Source organism: Lagenorhynchus albirostris, chromosome 11 (genome assembly GCF_949774975.1).
Source record: "Lagenorhynchus albirostris chromosome 11, mLagAlb1.1, whole genome shotgun sequence".
In the NCBI taxonomy this organism is placed as follows: Eukaryota; Metazoa; Chordata; class Mammalia; order Artiodactyla; family Delphinidae; genus Lagenorhynchus; species Lagenorhynchus albirostris.
This window is the reverse complement of record NC_083105.1, coordinates 68,608,579-68,629,988: the sequence shown is the minus strand read 5'-3', so window position 1 is coordinate 68,629,988 and position 21,410 is coordinate 68,608,579. Positions and strand designations below refer to the sequence as shown.

Here is a 21,410-nt window from a genome sequence, read left to right as displayed (position 1 = left end):
CTGTATCTGTGAGGTGTCTAAGATAGAAACTCCTAAACTTGACTTAAATAGGAACCATAAAATTCATCAGCCATTCACTACCTACTCTAGGTTAAGACCCAGAGAGGTTAAGGTCTCAAAGTCAGTTAGAGAGCCAGAAGTAGAACTCTGTTCCCTGACTCCCAGCTTACTAAGTGAACCGTGGCTTCTGCTGACACTAAAGATACCTCTGGGTTTCCCCAAACACATGCCGATTAATTATCTTTAAAGGAAAGGGAAATCATCTATATCTAAATATAATTTTATTAAGAAGACAATTCTCAGACATTCACAGAAATATCCAAATTGATCACTCACAAAAAAAAAAATCTTTACCATACCATCAAAATTGAAGGAAATGCGTTAAGGAAATCATCTTTAATTTATTCTTTACGTGCACTTTACTTGTTTGACACGTCCTTTGTTGACAAGAGAGCTACTTTCTTGGATTCGGTCTTTCTGCCTTCAGTCTTTTCTTATTCAAATCCAAAGTTATCTTTAAAAATAATCTGCCAGCTGAGTAATACGTTATAAGAGAGGATGTCTCTGTTTTGGAAGTTCTTCATTTCCCCAGGGCTTATGGAATAGCCTACAAGACCCTGGAGCCCTTTCGGTCAGCCTGTGTGCCTTCACGGCCTCATCTTCCCTTACCACCTACACTCTCCTTCACACACATCAGGACGCTGAGGACACAAATATTATTCCCCCTTATCTAGAGGTCTGTCCTAACCAACTGCTGTAGTTTTTGTAACTGATGAGTTGGCATTAATCACAGGACCAAACTAACAGCCAAAGATGTTTATATGTCCGCCACAGTCCAGCTTTCAACAAGCACACTGAAACCGTATTACGAACCTTCCGACCACAAACCACAAGTTGTGATCAGTGGTTCACTTCCTGCCCAACAGGAGACACCCTGTGTAACAACTTCCCATCACCGCAGAAACAAAGCCTTTGCCCATGCTTTTCCCTCCCTCCTTCACCTCCTGACCAAGCTGGGTGCTTCTCCATGAGACCCAGGGGGGCATGTCCCCATCTCTTGGGGACTGTAAGTAATAAACTCTTCTTTCAAAGGCAGTTATCTCTATGTCCATCTTCTTAGCATACTTAACTAAAACAAATCCCGCAGATGTTTTAATATAAGCCCATCCTCCTTTTTTTTTTTCTTAGAAAATACCGATAAATCCTTCATAGTGAAAATTAAATGGTTTAAATGTCACCTCCTTGGTGAAACCCAGGGCAATTTTTGTTGCTCAGCCGCTTGATCTGCTCCTAACACAGGTAGGGCAGCCTCTGCTCAGTTTTGCAATTTTTCTGTTTTTGTGTTCTTTTGTACCCATTGGGCTTGGAGAACCTAAATGAGGAGAAACACTCAAGTCTTACCCAGTTCCCTCCTTTATATATATTAAGGACTCAATGAATAAATTTGCAATGGGAGAAAGGGAGCAAGGCTTACCGGGTCCCTTGAAGAACACAGACCAGCTCTGATCCGCCTTGGAGGATAAACAACAGCAGAACCACACTTAACAGAATCCAGAGGTTTATTTTCATTCCTGTCAGGCTTTTCAGGGCTTCCCTCTCCCTTGGGTTTTAATTTTGTTACTATGTGGTTGTTTGTTCATTTCATGGGTTTTATGGGCTTGTTTTGCTATTTCCACTGGATTTTACTTAGACTAAGTCTGATGTCTACCTGGGAACCTGGCATCCACAAAGGCTTAGGTTTGGCTACCAAATATAATTCGTATGGCCTCAAGGCACATGGTGAAATCTGATGTTAAAAACAAGTTAATCTAATTCATCAAGGCTGAAGTCACTATGAATTACAACATTTTAGGGTTGTAATGAATTAAAATCAATAGAAATATGGGGGGAAAATGACCTTTCCTTTTCCAATTAATCCTTTTGGTTCAAGCGCTAAATCTTTAGGCCTACCTATTTGAAGAATTCTCCTGAATGAAGGTTTACCTTTAGAATACGTAAGATTCTGCAAGTATTTCTGAACAACAATGTGTGAACTGGGGAAGAAGAAAAAAGCCTTTGATAACATTTTACTAATTACATTTATAACTCTCCATTTTTACTAACAAGATGATGATTAACAGGTAAGTATTTAGGCCACTAATTGATTGCCTTTTTTAGTGATTAAAAATATGCATGTCAATTATACCTAAAAATGTAGGTAATTTAAGAACTGAAAAGAATGATACTACTTTTAACATTTTAGTAGATAAATGTTGTGGGAAATAATATCATGATTAAAAGTAAATCCCATAGCTTTCTACTTGCTTGTTATTTGTAGCTTTAAATAAATAATAAATCTAACTTAGTATACGTTTTTTGGTTTTTTAAACAAAAGGGCCTGGCTTTTCTTGAACCATTCTCTTTCTGATAATGAACACTGATTGTGAATGCAAAACCTTGCATATCATTATGTGAAACATTTATGCATTCAGAGTGTCTACTTGGTGGCTTTCTTCTTAAGAAGCTAAACAATTCATTAAACAAGCTGCTCCTGAATGGTAGATCAGAACAAGCATAAGCTGCCTTCTGTAGAATTCTATTGTGGAGCTGTACCCATTTGTGTTTTCTTTGAAGCCACAAAAATGAAACCCTTATGCTCATATTAAAAGCATAAGAAAGGCATCTATTGTGTCAATAGATTTAAAACACGGCCTTAGACACAGTGAGAACCACTCCAAAATGGCACTCCTATAATAGCAAAGGTTAAGAAGTGCATTCCCAGGGAAAACCTTCAAAGGCCTACATATCATTATATCCCAAAACAGATGGCATCGCAGTGTTTGGAACTATAGTTTATAGACACCTACAATCTCAAATAAATCCTTTCTAATCCCACTCTTTTGTCTAGATTTTGTACTTTGATGATAACTGCAGGTGCTTTTCTCCATTCTTCATAGGGTGACAGAGTGACAAAATGATACAGTGAAGATTCATGTACATATATGGACACAACTCTTAATACAACTTCTATGCAATGTACAAGTATTCTACTAGCAAGAGACTTAACACTTTATAGAAACTGGCAATTCCTAGATTCTGATCTATGATAAATCATTAGTCTGAATTTTATAAGAAATAATGAAAAAAACCACATCTCTCTCATATATTGCTGAAAATATAAACTGATAAAAACCACTTTGCAAAACAATGTGGAATTCTCTAGTATCTATGTGTATACTTTGGAAAAATTCAAACACAGGCGATGAGGACAAAAAATTTCACAGCAGCATTGTTTATAATAGCAAAAAACTGCAAATAACCCAAAAGCTCATCAACAGGAAAATGGATATGTGAACTGTGATATACTCAGCAATGAAAATGAACAGCTGCTACATGTACCCATGTAGATGAACCTCAGAAACAATGCTAAGCAAAAAAGTCCCAGAAAACGATCTGCAACGCTTCCTTCATGCAAATTTAAAAGGATGCAAAATCAAGCAACATGTTATTGTTACTTAGGTTCAGTTTTTTTAATCATGTAAAATTCTGCTGAGAAAAATCATACTACTGTGACTAACAGACTGAAATAAAAGTTTTCTGATTTTTTGCTACAAATCTCGGATACAGTGGACCCTTGAACAACACGGGTTAGAATTGCACGGGTCCACTTATGTGAGTTTTTTTCACTAAATTTGTACTACAGTACTACATGATCATGGCTGTTTGAATCCATGGATAGAGAACTGAATATAAGGAGGGCTGACTATAAAGTTATACATGTATTTCCAACTGTGAGGGCGTCAGTGCCCCTATCCAACATGCTGTTCAAGGGTCAACTCTACTGAACACATTTTTGGATTCAAATTTAGTCTACAACAAAATTCTCTACAGATAATTTCTAATGGATCCTTACAGGTCAAGAAAATTTACTTAAAATATCTTATATATCAATATTTAAGGAAAATATGTAAATTCTAACCTGAAAAAGATTTAAATAGTATCATATTTTTACTGTAAAGAGTTTTACTTCATAGTTTACCTGAAACTTCACAAGGCTTGTGAGACTGCAGGAAATAGTTCCTCTTTAATTCCTGTCTGTATATAAGATGTAGCTTGTTATGATCATCTTCATGTTCACTCCCATCTGCCTTCATTATAGGTTCTAAGAAATATTCACCATCATGTGCTTTAAATGTTCCCATCTGGAAATAAAAAAAATAAAAATTAATTTTCTTCTGTCACTAAGCAGAGAAAGCACGCTGTGCCACAGGTTAACGTGAGAGCACAGAAACAAGACAGCCAAGAGTTCATTCACTAAATGGCATCAACTAAACATAATGTTTCTTTCCTGGCTCACTTCTCCCTCTTATGTATAAAGTCACGGAGACTGGATAATATTCCAGTAAACCAAGGTGAAATGACAGGTATTCCAGGTATAAAGAATAGCATAGGCAAAGGCATTAAAATGGCCAAAGGCTTAGCACATTCTAGAAGTAAGAAAGCCTCTTTGGCTTGGTCTATGTAAGTTAATAGAGTGAGACAAGACTTAAAAGGAAGGCTGGGGTCAGATAAAAGATCTTGAATGTGACGCTAGCAATTCAGAATTTGTAAGCAATGGGGAGTCATTGAAGAGTTTTCTCAAAGACCTGTCTCCTGAATTCCAGAATCCAACATCCAACTTGCTTTTTTGACACTTCCTAGTAGCATTCTCAACCTCAACATGTCCAAAGACAAACTCTTTCTTTTCAGTCCAAACCTGCTATTTCTTCAATGCTCCCTCCTCAGTAAATGGCAACAGTATTATTCAGATAGCTTAGGACAAAAATCCTTAGAAACCAAGGATGGGTCTCTCTCAAATCCCACATTCAATTCATCTGCAAATGTAAATGGCTCAACCTTCAAGGTATAACTGAAATCCAACCACTTCTCCCAAATTTTATCACTACACCCATGATCTAACCTAACTTTCTCTCCTTTCTGAACTAAATCAATAGCCCTCTATTGTCTCTACAGAGGAGTCACAGTAATTTTTAAGTCTAGATCACGTTGCTCTCAAATCAAAAAAACAAATACAAAAAAGTAACATGACTTTTCACGTCATTCAGTAAGATTCAAATTCCTTACCATGGTCCACAATGTCCTGCGTGATCTGCCCACCCCTTTGCACCACCCGGCCCCTCCAAGCACACAGATGACCAACAGTTCTGACTTCACCTTCTCCCATTCTACCTTGGCTCATTCTACAGCTCCATTCCTGATGTCTTTGCTATTCCTCAAACATGACAAATATTCTCTCACCTCAGGACCTTTGCACTTTCTAAACCTGCCTCAAGCACTTTTTCCCCTGATCACTCCCACTATCACTTGTTTCAGGTCCCTACTCAACATTCATGACCCTATTTAAAAATGTTACCCAGCCTCCTACGTCTATCCCCACTATCCAGTTTCATTTTTCTCCATAATGCTTATCACTACCTGAGAGATTACTATTTATATTTGTTTCTTGTCTGATACCATCCACTAACATATAAGTCCATGAGAGTAGAGCTTTGACTGTATTCTTCTCTGCATGTCTGTCATGCCTACCACATAGCGGATATTGGATAACATATATTAAAGGAATGAATAAGACTGTAAGACATGGAATTTAATCTAGTGACACTGTATGGTAGAATACTAGCAGTTATAAGATAGAGGCTATAGGCCAGAAGAGAGGTAACAAAACCTGAATTATGGTGACAGTGATGGTATAGCAGTTGGAAGAGAAAGATTACCAGATGCGAATGCCTAAGGAAAGCAGAAAAACAGACAGTGAGAGGGAGAACTTATGATAGAGATAATTTTCTGGGAAAATAATATTTACCAAAATGACTCCAGAAATGTTAAAAATCCAAACAGACCCCTTTTCTACCAAACAACAGAAAAAGATGTCAGGGTTACATCACAAAAACTCCTGGCCTTGATGATTTCATAGAGGAATTCCACCAAACCTTGAAAGAGCAGATAATTCCATTGTTATTTGAACTGTTCCCAAAAATGAAAAAAAATCCAAGTTATTTTTATGAAGCTAGTGCAAACATATAGCAAAGCCTGGTAAAGACAGCACAAAACAAAACAACCACCCAGAAAAACAAAACAAATACAGGACAAGCTCACATATGAATATCAAGCTAAAAGTCTGAAACTGTATTAACAAACAAAAGTCAGTAATGTGTGAAAAATATATGACGAGGTGAAGTTTATCATAAGAATGTAACTATGGCTCAATATTGGAAATCTTAATTCATCATCACCACTTACACAAATGGAAAAAAAATCACGTCTTTTGAAAAAAATCACCAAACATTCTTGATCTTAAAAATATCAATAAAATATAAATAGGTAGATGCTCCCTTAACAAGATAAACTCTATCACAGCCCAAAGACAGTATCATGCATAACAAAGATACATGCAAGGCATTCCCACTTAGATCAGGAATATAAGAATGCCCGGTATCACCTGTCCTAGACAACAGAATTAGGTAAAAGATTAGAAACATAAAATTGGAAAGGAAGAGTTAAAACTTTCATCTTCATAGGTAACATCCGTGTATACCTTAACAAATAAGAACTAACTGAAAAACTACTATAAGAACTAAGTGAATTCAGTGAGAAAATACACAGGCTTCAATAATATTCATGTGTACAAAAAACAGTGAGAAGATACTATGGAAGAAGCAATCCAATTTACAAAAAAAAGGTTAAATGCCCAGGAATAAAACAAATTTGTCAGGTCTACTGGAGAACAAAGGAAGAGAACTTAGAAACCACTTGCCATGTTCCTCAATATAACAAGATCTCAAAAAAATACCAACAGATTTTTTAACATGTAAACTGCTTCCAAAGTACATACAGAAAAAAGAAATCACCAAGATAATTATAAGAAAACAGTGAGGTGGGACTAGCACTATAAGATGTTAAAATATTACAAAGCCACATTAGTTAAATACTCCAATGCTGGCATGTGAGGAGACCAACGGACCAATGAACTGAAAAGAAAGGCAAGCAATAAATCCTAAACCACAGGACTTAGTATTATTAGTATATAGACTGCATCTCAAATCAATGAGGAAAGAGTATATTTAATAAATAGATTGTGACATGTGGACATCTGGACAAAATAATTTGGATACATCCCACACAGACTAAATTCCAAAGGGTCAGTGATGTAAACTTTTGAAATAAAACTGTAACAGCACTAGAAGGTAACATGAGAGAATGCCCCTTTCACTTTGGAATAGGGAAGGTCATTCTAACCATGACTCAAAACCCATTAAAAAAATGTTAAACTTCACTCAGGAAGAACAGAAATTAATACTAAACTGAGAAACCATTTTCACCTATGAGACTGGCAAAATTCTAAATGTTTTATAACATACTTCAAATGTGTCTGTGGAAAAATGGGCACTCTGATACACAGCCGTTGAAAATGTAAATTAGTGCAATCACAGTGCAAAGCATTTAGCAATATCTATGGCAACTACAAATGTGTTTGTTCTTTAACACAGCAATTCCCCTTTTGAAAATTTATCCAACAGATACTGTACATTTCCACACATGTTGAGCTAACATAATTAAGGTTACTAACTAAAGCACTGTTTTTAACAGCAAAATATTGGAACCAATTCAACAGTCCATTGTTAAAGTATATTTACATAAACTATGGTATAACCATATAATGGAATATCTTGTTGTTATAGACAAAAAAGAATAAACATTTTATGTAGTGATATGGAAAGACCTCCAATACAATTATTATACCAAAATATAAAACTGTAAAACAGGATGTATAGTATACTACCACTGTGTAATAAAGGAAGGAAAAAAAACCTAAATATTTCTATTTGCCTGGAAGAAATGCTAGAAGGATTCATTAGAAACAGTACAGGTAGAGGTGGGAGAAAGCAGATGGATTCAGGATGGACTAGGTATAGCATCCTTTTCACTTCAGGTACTTCATATACACTGTTCCCAATTCCCACCCTTCACCTCACATTCCTGCCACAGCCCCCTGCCTGGTGGACTCCATCTCATCGTTCAAGTCTCAGCTTCAAAGAGCAGCTACCCAGAAAGTTTTTCCTTTACCAGCTAACTAGGTAACCACATCCCTACCCCTAATCCTGAAAATAATTACTTTTTTAGAGTTTACTACTGTTTGACTTCTTCAGAGCACTTACAATGTTGTAGTTATATATTCGTTTGCTATTTATAACTGTTCTCCCTCATTAGACAGGCTTCATACAGGAAGAGACCTAGCCCTGAATTTACATTGCCTTATACAGTACCTGACACACAGCCAGTGTGGTACACAATAAATATCTGTTAAACCAAGAAAGAGATTATTTCCTACTTTTTGTAAGCTCAGGTTATGTTGAGCAGAGAAGTAGGACAAATCTGGACACGCAAGCTGGAGCTAGAATATGAACTCTTGAATGTAGGAATGTTATAATAAAAAGAGTCCATAAGCAGGTGAGAAAAAAATTGCATTTTTATTACCATGAACCTATAGCTGAAAGTTAGAATTTTCTTCAACTGTGAATGTAGGCAACAAATCCCAGTGATGTTGCCAGTGGAGAGCAGATATTTTCATCACGTGAAGATGTTTGAGATCTCAAAATATTGTTTATGCTCAACAACTGTGTTATTAGATCTGCCATTAGATCTTATTTAATGTGATAATAGGTAAAATTTTACATAATTATTTTTAATATCCTGATAACTGTATTTCAATAAAATTGGTTTATTTTGTAATTTATCTTAGGCACTTGAAAACATTCTGAGAAGGGCTCCATTGGTGAATTATCAAGAGGTTTGAAGAGAAATGGGAGGAGGAAGGATAGTCAAAGCAATAACTTCAGAAGATTAAATAATATCTTTGTGCAGCTGCTAAGACAGCAAGGGATGAAACAGAAAGAACTTGCACCCACTGGTAGTCAAGAGAGTGGAAAGAATCCCTCAAATGGTCAGCTCTGATCAATAAATCTCTTTCTCTAGTTTGGTGAGGGTAGGCATTAATCATAATTTCAATAGCTAACTCGGATCTATACAGCAGACATCATTCCTATACACTTATAATTTATTTCCACCTAATAATAACTGAGGTAAGTTATTATTATCCCCACTTTACAGGTGAGATGAATGAGGAACAGTGAGGTTAAGTACCTTGTCCAAGGCTTACACCTAGTAAGTGACAGGACCAAGATGTGACCCCAGTTAGGCTGGCTCCACAGTTCGTGCCTTAACCCAATGCACTGTGCTAGTGATCATACGCCAATTTTGATAAACCCTACAAGACAGCTGAAAACTACTTAATCAGTAGGCAGAGTTCTAGGGGCTAGAGATCCAGAGGTGAGCATGACAAAATCCCTGCCCTCCAAGAATTCATACTTACATGGGAAAAGACAGATAATAAAGATGTAATATGCCTGGTGGTAACAAGTACAATAAAGAAAATAAGGCAAGGAGACAGAGAATCCCAGAGGGTGGGGGGAGGCACTCTAGGCTGAGGCTAGAATAACGAGGGGGGAGCCATGGAAAACTCTGGGAGAACACTGCAAACAGCAGAGCGGTGACTGAAAGGCCCAGTGACGGGGAAAGCTTGGCAGGTTCAAGTGACAGAGAACAGTGAGGTTGAAACTTTGCCAACAAGGGGATACACAGCAGAAGCTCAACAGGTAGGGGCAGGCTGCACTCATTATGCTTGACACTGGAAAGCACTCATCACGCCTCCAAATACACAAAGGTACATTTACCTACATGTAAAACTTGGCAAGTTTCCACTTAGAAAAGCGTATTTCTGTGAAAAACCAATTCAGAAATGAATAACTAAATTATGGATGCTATGATAAGCACAGTTTTAGTGAATGAGGCTTCATTTTCATTTCTTAATTATCTTTAAATTATTTAGGGATAATAACTTTGAAATTGTTGCTTTAAATTCCATTGTAAAGAGCATATGTAAATCACTATTTTAACTGAATAGTCACTGCAAGCTGTTTAAATGATTAGGGCAATTATAGTCATAAATTCTTCTTTACATTCATAATTATTACCACATCAACCTCTCCTTAAAGGTACCAAAGGCTTTACTATTTTTACAGTTCCCAAACCTAAAACATTGCCTGAGACGTAGCAGGCACTCAACACATATCTGTAGAAATAAACATTTTTTTAAATAAATTTATCTATTTATTTTATTTTTGGCTGTGTTGGGTCTTTGTTGCTTCACGTGGGCTTTCTCTAGTTGCAGCGAGCAGGGGCTACTCTTCGTTGCAGTGCGTGGGCTTCTCATTGTGGTGGTTTCTCTTGGTGCGGAGCCCGGGCTCTAGGCACACGGGCTTCAGTAGTTGTGGCTCACGGGCTTAGTTGCTCCATGGCATGTGGGATCTTCCCGGACCAGGGCTCAAGCCCATGTCCCCTGCATTGGCAGGCAGATTCTTAACCACTGCACCACCAGGGAAGCCCGAAATAAACATTTTGGTAACATGGTAAAGTACCTGATTTTCCCCCCATATACCCTTTAGTAATCCTTTTTTTTTTCCCTCTAATATTCTTAAGTTACAATAGTTTAGGGACTTGTCTGAGATATAGTTACATGATTTTGTTTTCTTTTAATGCTGAAAAGTAAAATGTGTAGGTGCTCTTGGTTACATAATGTGCTAGTATATTAGGATTACACATTTTTAAAAGGCTTAAAAATTAAGGAAATTCCATCAGATATACTGAAATTCTAGTCTGTAAAATAGAAAAGTTTATAAAGAATTCATCTATTTCTTAGATACTTTTCTACTATACTATACTCTAGCATATTTCATTCATTCTACCAGTGTTTATTTTCCAAATATAACTACAAATCCCTTATTTTCAATACATACCAAAATTCCAGCTTTGCTTTCCCAGAAAAAATAATTAACTATACTTAGAGGTAACACAGACTACTTTTGAAACTTGAGTAAATGGACCCATGGGAAAAAATCACTTTCTACCTTTTTTAAAAAGCATGCTGAGCAGAAGAAATGTGATAGCATCCTGGTAAAAGATACAAATAGGAATGAGGCAGCTTGTTACTCATCCCAAAACTATTTTGAATAATGTCACACTTTCCCCAAACAATACTGTAAATATCTATACCTTGAAAACTTTTTTTATATACCTTTTGGATCAAACTCTGACTATGGGGTACTTCTGTGATAATGTTCCAATAAACCCACACATGGGTCCAACCTGCACTCCCAAGTGAAAGATGAATATAGTTGTTTCGAGTCCATCAGCACTTCCTTTAGTCATGCTAGAACACTCTAGCCTGCTAATAATACTGCCTTTATAACTCAGAGGCCTTTTCTTCAACAAAACCTCATGCTTAAAAGAGTAATTTCAAGAAAAAATAATTTGTCCTCAAAGGGGTTTGCCCGTATTTATCAATGAAGGACTTAAAAGCATTTTGCTTCCAGCCATTTTTCTATAAGCCACCCCACTGCAGAGGACTTTCTCTTCAAAAAATAAAAATATTAGAGCTTTGCCTAAAGGCTCCTAAGGAAGCACTTAATTTTTTTTTTCAACTTGGAAAGGAACCTCGTAAGGCATTGGAGGACTTAATAAAACAGGTGGTTCGTAGAATTATATTTAGATCATGCCATATTTTTAGCAACCTGCCTATCTGCGGAGGGGCACTGCAATTTGATTCATGAGAAATGCCAATCAAATTCCAAAGTCTTTCTTTTGATGACTATTAAAAGTAGCATAACTAGTTTTCACTTGGGCAAAGGGTCCCCATTTACTTGAAGCAATGATCTTCCATTTGCCAAGGCAGCAAGTGATTATGCAACTGTTTCCAATTTACTCTCAGAGGTCAAAATTTTTATGTTTAGAGAATTTTTACACAATAGTTTTTCCAAACTGTTCTTATTTCAGTATTTTGACATTCATTCATATACTTTTCCCTAAATACATGGCAAACACATGTATTACAGCCACCAATAATAATGTACTCTCAGATTTTATTAAAGGGTAAAAACAACAAGCACAAAATGTAAACCATTTGGACTCTTTTCCCAAATCATTTACAGTTATCACATAAGCACTGGTGGCTATAGAACTAGTTCAAAATAAAGGTACTATTAAACAAGGCAATTATTTAGAGCCAATACCGAGAATTTATTTTAGTAACAGATTGCTCTCAACTATTAATAAAATTGGATTTTCATTTAAGGACTGAATCACTGGTAATTACTACCATGAAGACTAAAATGTTTAGTTTCTCAATCTTTAATCATATGTCATATTAGAATCAGTCTGATGCTATTTGTAATAAGAAAGCCTGAGTATGAGTCCTGGGTCTGCACTCATGGAATCTTGGGCAAGCCACTTCACATCTCAAACCTCAGTTCCATGACTTATAAAACAAAACAAATAATTCTATCTACCTAACTTCCTTAGAAAGACAATGTGTGTTAAAATGATGTCAGTAACTGTTTTGAAAGTGAGTGTAGTTTGATATAGGATGGAAAAGTCTCCACTAAAAACACAAATGTTACAGCTACCCTTTTTTACCCTAAGCAGAGGGTAAGTGTTATGTAATAAAAGGTCATGAAGATTAACTCTGAGATTCATCTTTATTTTAGGGTACTCTGTTCAATGCAAAAGATATTTTCCCCTGACAGTTCCTCATTATAACACCACTGACCACACCTAGGAAATAGCGTATTATACATAAGCACACATTGAATGAATGAATCGATGATATGAAGAATATGTAATTGGCCACAGAAGCCTAAAGCAGAAGATTCATTGCAAAGTTTTTGAAAAGAGAGTCTTCTCTCCTCTAGTAGCATTCTTTATTCCCCATTCCACAGGGCAATTCCAGATCTCCAGTATAAATGTGAGAGGAAACATTGCTGATACTCACCTAAAAAGACACTGCTCTCTCACCACACCCCTACCCATGAGGATCAAGAAAATAAGACAGACTCTGGACTCATCTACCCGAGATTCGTGCAGCCAAATGATTCAGCTACATAAATAGTGTCCCAGCAACATCACTAACAAGGAGTGAATTCTGTAACATTTCTCTTTTTTGTAGGCACTGAGGTATATTTGAGGTCACATGAACTCACTAAAAGTGGAGAGAACTGTCAAAGAAATGGCCACATTTCTTTGACCTGTGGGGTCCAGGTAGTGGTTCTCAGGACAGCCTCTGCCATCCTCTTACTAAAACATCTGCAGAGACATAAAGCCCAAAGTCATTATAACAATTAGAAATTTAAAACAGTAAGAAATGATAAAAAACTACTCTGTAGGTATATAATGGAAAGATGTTCATGATATATTGTCAAAATGTTATAAAGTAATATTACTTAACAAAGATATATGTATACAACCTGGTCAGCTCTTTGTAGAGAAGATGGGACAAAGAAAAGAAGGCTCAGGATGGATCTGGAAAGATGAGTAGGAGTTTAAGGCAAAGGACATTCTAGACAAAAAGAAGAGTAAATATAAATTCAAACCATTATGAAGATTAAAGTAAACCTATGAGAGAATCAAACAAATGTTTCTAGAATAAGTATCTCTTTCTTGGCACCTCTCCTGTTATTAACTTTCCTGGTTAATGGCTACAGGATCACTCAGTCATTTAAGTCAGAGTCATTAGAACCATTTTGGTTGTCTGCTCTTCTGGTTCAAAATTCTAATGGGTCTCCTACAAGGTGGCTTAACTTCAGCACTACTGACATTTTGATAATTCTTCATTGTAGGAGGCTATTCTGGGCATTGTTGGATGTTTAGCAACATCCCTGGCCTCTACCCACCCGATGCCAGTAGCTTCCCTTGCCCCTGCACAGCTGTGACAACCGAGTGTCCCCAGACTCTGCCAAATGTTCCCCGGGGGGACAAAACTGCCCCAGTTGAGAACCACTGGTCTCATAGTGCACCTTCCACAGGGACCCAATTCTTCTCGCCACTGCAACCACATTGCTTCCTGCGGCTCCCATTCCCTGCTCTTCCTTACTGCAGTGGCGATCTCCTCAGCACCTCGCTGCCTCCCCTGCTCCTTGCACCATGGTGCATAAGGGCAGACCCCTCCCAACACATCAAACTAACCCACCATCTACAGTCTAAGCCTTCACGCTTTCGCAGTACATTCAGGCCTTAATCTGACTTCAACCTTACCTTTCACCCTCACCTCCTAATGCACCCTACTCTTCAGCTGCAGAGACCCACAAGAAGCCCTTGAATTTTCACATCCCCAAATGTTTATTCATCCCTCAAAGTCCAGCTGAGAAGCCTCTTCCAGCCCAGGTCTCATAACACTCTTCCTCCCTCCTTCCTCAAAGTTCACCCAGCACTCCTTGTACGCCTCTGTTAACAGTATTTAACAGACTATTTTCATTGAGTGTGTGTACATGTGCCCGGGGTCACTATGTGGTGGCCCTGAGAATGCTGAGCATAATTGACCAAGGACCCCCACTCCAGGTTTTGAGATCCATCCGTGCGTGTGCCCCAGCCATATCTCCCGTGCACCACCCCAGACAGTAACTGAGTGTGGCAAGGATACGAAGGGGAAACTCATTCTTAGGAGGCAAGGCACCGTTGTCCCAGGCAAATCTGGCTTGAGGGGTGCTTTGCTGAACCTTGCTTAGACTGCCCGGAAGCCTGGGATGCTTCTACCCAACATTTTCATCCTCTCTTCACCTGTTTCAGACTCCACTGCTCGCTCCTTTTTTCTAACACAGACACTTCCCCTATTAAACTCTTTGCACATTTAATCCCACCTTACTATCGGCTTCGTGGAGGACCTAGGCTAACACGCGAATGTTAAAGGTAGAGGCATAAGAAATTCTCCCTACTGTTGCTTGAGTATTTGACTAAGTATAGGAATAACTAAAAGGGATCCTTATGAGTTTTCCAACAAAAAAATATGAATACAGAATGGCATGTGTAATGACCTGAGGCTATGTGACTTCTGAGCAAATAGGAAGTTTAAAAAATAAAGTTTTCTAAGAAGACAAAAACCGGTAAAGACACTACTGATAGTTTCCATACATTTATTTCCTGTCTGAACATGGAGGTACTACAGCACCTAAATAATCAGTCATCAGAGGGCATTAGTGCCTGACATGCCACAGAATGGTTCACATGAGAAACTTCAAAAAAGTACACACAGCCACTGCTCTGTGAGAATACTGTATAAGCCAGATGCAATGTCTGGTTTTATGACATCTGGAAACTGTTTCTTTCAACCAAAAAGACTGCATTGATTCAAATCCCACCAAGAAACAGTGAAGCTAATTGTCTAGGCAGTCGGGTTAGTCCCTGAGGGCCTTTGGAAGAAGGGAACCCAACCAGGTAATGTAAGAGAGCTGGTAGAGCGACAGGGGTTGTTGGGAATAGCCTCTGTACAATTTACATATGCCATTCTGACAAGGATATGCCCCAAATATTACAACTTACGGAATACTGACCTCTACTTTGGCAAGAGTGTATCAACATCATGAAAAAATAGATAATATGGCCATGAAAACAAAGTTTAGAGTTGAATCTAGAGATATTAATGCCTGATAACTATATATTCTGTGACTTTATCAATGAACTAAAAAGAGTTTGACTAGCCATTATATTACATATAGGTAATTTTATGATTTGGCTCTGTTTTCATATTTACTATAGATTTTAGAAATGTCAAAATAAATAATCAGAAATGTTTGAATTATGTGATAAATACTTACACTTAGAAGAAAGAAAAGTTACAGAGAAAGAAAAATTAGAAAAGCAAAAGTAGGGCTTCCCTGGTGGCGCAGTGGTTGAGAGTCCGCCTGCCGATGCAGGGAACACGGGTTCGTGCCCCGGTCCAGGAAGATCCCACATGCCGCGGAGTGGCTGGGCCCGTGAGCCATGGCCGCTGAGCTTGCGCGTCCGGAGCCTGTGCTCCAAAACGCGAGAGGCCACAACAGTGAGAGGCCCGCGTATCGCAAAACAAAAAAAAAAAAGAAAGAAAAAAAAAAAAAGAAAAGGAAAAGTTATACCCACAGGAAACAAAAGAAAATTTCTGGCAGACTCAGCCCCTCTGGTTCTTGGGCTCAAAACACTTAAGAAAACTAAACAATACAAGTCATGGTTCAGTGGTTTAGTGAAAAACACGTAAATACTAAGACTTCTAGAAGTGGGGAAAAAAAGTAGCTGTGTAGAAATTAAAAGCAAATGTTAGTTTATATGTTTGAGGTTAATGCAACACTAGCAACTGAATGAAATCAATAAGTATGTTGTGATGTCAATTTTTTTAAATGGTTGTATGTACAGAGATACTTGGAAAGTAGTAACTTGGTTTGTATTCCCTTCCTTTAAAAGTCACATTCCTCAGTAGCCACCAGAGAAAGGAAAGGTAGATGCTACCTCAAATGGGAAGATGGAAGGGGAACAGCTCAAATGAATGAGATATGAAAGGGGAACTCAGTGGATTCCAGGAAGAAAAGAACGATGGAGGCAATGGATACGGCTGGGAAGATGTATGTGCACTGACTTCTCCACTGAGGGTTTAAGGCCCTGGAGGCAGAAGACATGTTACATAGTTTAGGAGGACTGCCAAGAGAAGTGCTTTAGCATGCTATGTGGGACTCAAGGGACGGACCTCTACAAGCCCCGCCCCCCCCACACACACACATGCACTCACTGAAATAGAGGTGTGGCAGAGTTTGGCAAAGGGAGGGATCAAGTCCCTCTAGACTTTCATATGCCATGAAGGGTCTCAGAGCCTTAGAGGGGTCTGGAAGATTACCAATGGCATCAGCAAACCACCTTATGTGGAGAGAGCACTGCAGCAGGAGCTAAGTGACCCTGTGTTGAAGGCTGCACATGAAGAAGCCAACTAGGTGTTGCATCCAGAACTCAGAGGGATACGCAGCAACAGAGAGAGCCCAGGTAGGAAAGAGTCAGCGAGCCCCAACTGAGCAAAGAAAAGCCACAAGTTCTCAGGCCCAGAATTCAGCGGCTGGTGCCAAAAAAATGCAAGGAGACTGAGGCACAAAGGACATCGGAGGCTAGAGGCGCTGGAGGACAGTATGATTTCCCCACCTTCCTCCCAAACAATACAGAGGCCTCAGAACACTTTGCTGCCCTATATGAGGTTAGTTTTCATCAATGGTCAACATTTGCTTGAATCCAGCCATGACAATGAACATTAGCAGAAAAAAAATGAGGAAGTCACACACTCATTCAATATATTCAGGATAAGCATCTGATTAAGTACAACATCCATTCACGATTAACAGCAAAACTAAAAGCAAAGAGCAACTAGCAAAAGAGAACTTCAATAGAACTGGCTCTAAAAATCCTTCAGTAAATCTCAACTTTAGTGTTTAATGGACTGACAAAAATCAAAGCTGAATCATCACAGGCGCACACATGCAAAGTCACAAAGATGAGCTGGGAAGCAGTAGGAGCAGGGCTGGAAGTGAGCATTACTGACATCTTGGGCATTGTATCGAGGAGGATCTGCAAAAACTCAGCTGCTCCAGGTTGTGGGTAACACAACTTTATCTGGATCTAAAGATTAATCTGAGACTAAAATATAGGAATCTGATATAATAATAAATGGACTCTAAAACCTACCAGAAGTTCCACCATTTGATGACACTATTATTCTAAAGAGTGCTAAGGATAGAGTCAAGGTAGAAATAAAAAAATCATAAATATACAGCTAATATCCGTTATAGTGCTAATATCACAAGGGAGAAAAATCAAAAAAATGTCCCTAATCTCATCAGTGATTTAGACTTATAATGGGTCCTGATCATACTTCTAAAAGATTTTTAGATCCTGATACCTCTAGTTATATGCTGTATTACTGGAAACTTTCTATCTCTGCTGTGACTGATATCCTCAACGCAGCCCTACACATACAGAGAAATGGAGATAAAGCTGAGTTACATAGGTATGAAAATATGTTTTTAGATGTTAAATCAAACTCTGATAATATCAGTAAGTCTACCAAAAGCAAAGTACATACATAAATCAAATTAATAATGCATGATAACTAAACAATTATATCCAAATTGACACAGTGACAGGAAAAGGATGAACTCCTGTTATGACTTTAAAACATTTCCAACTGATTTTTGATTTCAAAAAGGAGATATTGAATAGTAATTTGAACTACACAAAAATTATGAATCAACATGAGCAGAAACATCACTCCTAATAATGCTTCCCATCTGGAATTTTTTCCATGCCTTAAATACTAAATCAAGAAAACATACTGACCATGACAAATTTGTGGTAGTAAATCTAGAATTTTCTAGACAAACTAAACATTTTGAAAGGTTCTAGAAAAAAGAATATTTTTCTTTCCTTTGATGTGTAGATGGCTGTGTAAATATTAGTGTGTTTCTGCCATTCTGATGTTGCATTTTACACTTATCTACAGCCGAAAAGAAAACTGTCCAAGGCGTATATATATATATATATATATATATATGTATACGTACATATATATATCAAGATAATAGCAGAAAAAAGAACAAAGAGGTGTTCCAAATCTACTTAGTAATGACCAATACTCACACCCAGGAAGACATCTTACACCAATTACCCTGAAAGGAAGTATTACATTTGGCCTAGAAAGAACTGTTATCAATTTTCTACTTCATCAAAGAGTAAACAATGTTGGTGTTCTGAAACTCATCTAAAATTTGCCCAACAAAAGCTAGAATACTTGGAAAGAATCCTGTAGCCAAATTCTTAGTTGTTTCTTCTTGAACACATATGTATCAGAGGAGTTAATGATAAAGTGAGTTCATATATGTTTTAATGTAAGTGTTCTCAACCAGAGGTTCCATGAACTTGGATGAGAAAGACATCTTTATTTTCCCTAACCTCTGATACATAACATTTCCTTCAATTATGATTGTAGGTAAAACCACAGACATTGTGACTTTGTTGGCAATAAAATAATAGCTACTTCAACTCTAATGTAATGTAATACAAAACTATCCGGATTGTTTATTCTCATTACCACTACAAAAGTATAGAAGTAAGTAGTCCCCTCCCCAATAGAAATTATTTAACGCATTAATAAAGAAGGATGTATTATGACACCACAAATTCTAATACTTGTAACATTTGATTACTGTTAGTATTTAAAAGGAAGCCAATTAAATAACGTGTATGCTATTTTACACATTTAAATTATGCTGAGAGGAGGCCCTGGGTTTCCCCTAGAATGCTGAAAAGTTGATGGCAAAAAAAAAAAGTTTAGAACCTCTGTTTTAGAGGGAGAGAAACAAATAAAACACATAGAATCCAATATTTTATTTCATTTCCTCTCTCCGCAATGAGGTTTTTTACAAAATCCACATCCTTTACTCTTGTCACTCTAATGATCATTTCTCATTTGCTGGCACCAGATCTTTGTAGATGCTCTACATTTTTAAGTGCAGTGCATTTTAAACTGGCATATTCAACCTTTTCCCCATCCTGTACTTCACAGATTAATGGCCATCCCCATAGTAGCAAAAAAAACAAAACAAAACAAAACAAAAAAACAAAAACTCTTTGTTTTCAAACCTTTTCATTTATTCATTCTCTATTCATTCTATCATTCTTCATTCAAGGAATAAATTTAAGTAACTTCAGGGGAGTCTGCCTTAATAGATGGTCCAGAATGGGTGTGTCTGAATGAAGGAGGCTGCTGTCCTGCTGGAAACCACACTTCCTGTGTAGCAGAAAGCCACTCCCCACCTCCCTGACTAGCTCAGCATCTGACACTCTTTCTCGCAGCTTTGCACAGAAGGGTCAATTTTGCCCAGCAGGGAGAGACATGCTGATCCTCCGAACCCTTCTCCCCACTGCAAGAAAGGAGTGGCCTCTGGCTTGGGTTCATCTAGGTGTTAATCCCTCTGGTGGCCCACCCTGATCTCTTGGGTCAACCAACCGCCCATTCGGGAAAAGCCAATGCCCGGCTCCCTGAACAAGCAAGGATGGATCCCAAGAAAATGCCAAGGGACCCGAGCGCGCTTACCAAGCCTCCACAAAGGCTGAAGACGGCTGTGTGATCCTCCCGAGCATTGACCTGGCCGCGGTAGAAGCAGTGGCGCAGGTCTGGGGGCGCCGTGCGGCGCTCCTCAGCCCGGAGCGCAGGGGCTCCCAAGTGCACCTCGGTGTAGCCGGCAGCCAGGAAGGCCGCGTCGGCGCTCAGGTTCAGCTGGAAGACCTGGCCGTAGGCGCGGATTCGGTAGTGGGTCCTGAACGGCGTGGGCTCCAGCGCCTCGGCGCTGCGCTTCCTCCGGCTGAAGTGGTGGCTCTTTGGGAACACTTCGCCGAACTCATTGACCCGCGCGGGGGTCACCACTTCGTAGGAGGCCAGTGTCCTCACCAAGGCTTCTGCAACCACAGCGAAAAGGCCGTTGAGCCCCTACCCGTTTCCAACTCCCCAGCGCCGAACTTCTTCAACCAAACGTCCCAGCCAGAGAGCCGAGGCCCCAGGTCCCCATACCCCCGGCGGGGCGCGACGAAAGAACACACGCTGGCGAGCGCGCGCGCACACACACACACGTGCGCTCTGTGAGTGTGCCTGCCTGCTTTCCCACAACCCCGATTCGCTCCACCCTCCCCAAGCAGGGACCCTGACACTCAGGGCCCTCAGCAGCACCTCCTTCTCGCGCCCCTCTTCGCCCCCCTGCCGCCGCCAACTCGTGCCCCGCGGGCGCCCGCGCCACCCTGCTCCACGCGTCCCCGCCGCGTGGTCCCCGGAGGGAAACGTGTGCCCCGCGCGCGATTCCTCGAAACACCGCGCAGCCGCAACCTCCGGGGATGCTTGGGGCTGACTGATCCCGGAGTCCCGAGAGTCCCGGCTGGGCCAGGGTCCCCCAGCGGGCAGAACCGCTCCCCCCGCCTACGTCCGCCCGTCCCACTCGGGCACGCGCCCCACCACGCTGCTGAAGGCGCCCCGCGGTGACCTTACCCTGCCTGGGGTGGAAGTGAACTTCCCAAGACCTGGTGATGAAGATCGAGAGCTGGTAGAGCAGCCCCGTCAGCCACTTGGCCACCCGCATGGTTCCACCGGGGGGATCCCGACCGGGGAGGCCAACCAGAGACGCCTGCCGCCCCGCCGGCTTCCCCGCGCTCCGCTGCCTCTCCTCCCTCTCGCCTGCCGCTCTCCGCGCCGGCAGCCGCGGCGCCTCAGCAGCCTCCGGAGCAGCAGCCCCGGCCCCGGGCCGGCCCGTCGCGCCACACCGCCAGCCTCCGCTCGCTGAGCCACTGCTTCATCGCACTGCAGCCCCGCAGCCTCCGGCTCGCAGTCGGCAGCCTCGCTCCGCTTCCTGCGCCCGCACAGCCCTCAGAATCCCTCTCCTTGCGTCCAGCCCAGCGCGAGGAAGCGACCCGACCTAGCAGGAACGGTGCCAATA

The 21,410-nt window shown here is 39.9% G+C and overlaps 1 protein-coding gene across 2 annotated transcripts in view; it reads right to left on the bottom strand.

The window, feature by feature from the left end:
* Nucleotides 1-21,056, bottom strand: part of ADAMTS20 (ADAM metallopeptidase with thrombospondin type 1 motif 20) — a 195,643-nt gene extending 174,587 nt beyond the window's left edge. For both annotated transcript variants that reach the window (XM_060166513.1, XM_060166514.1), the window contains exons 1-3: nucleotides 20,966-21,056; nucleotides 20,024-20,385; nucleotides 4,019-4,181 (exon numbers count right to left, since the gene is read on the bottom strand). In XM_060166513.1, coding sequence (XP_060022496.1) covers nucleotides 4,019-4,181; nucleotides 20,024-20,385; nucleotides 20,966-21,056 — 616 coding nt within the window. The remainder of the gene's footprint in view (nucleotides 1-4,018; nucleotides 4,182-20,023; nucleotides 20,386-20,965) is intronic.
* Nucleotides 21,057-21,410: the final 354 nt, after the last annotated feature.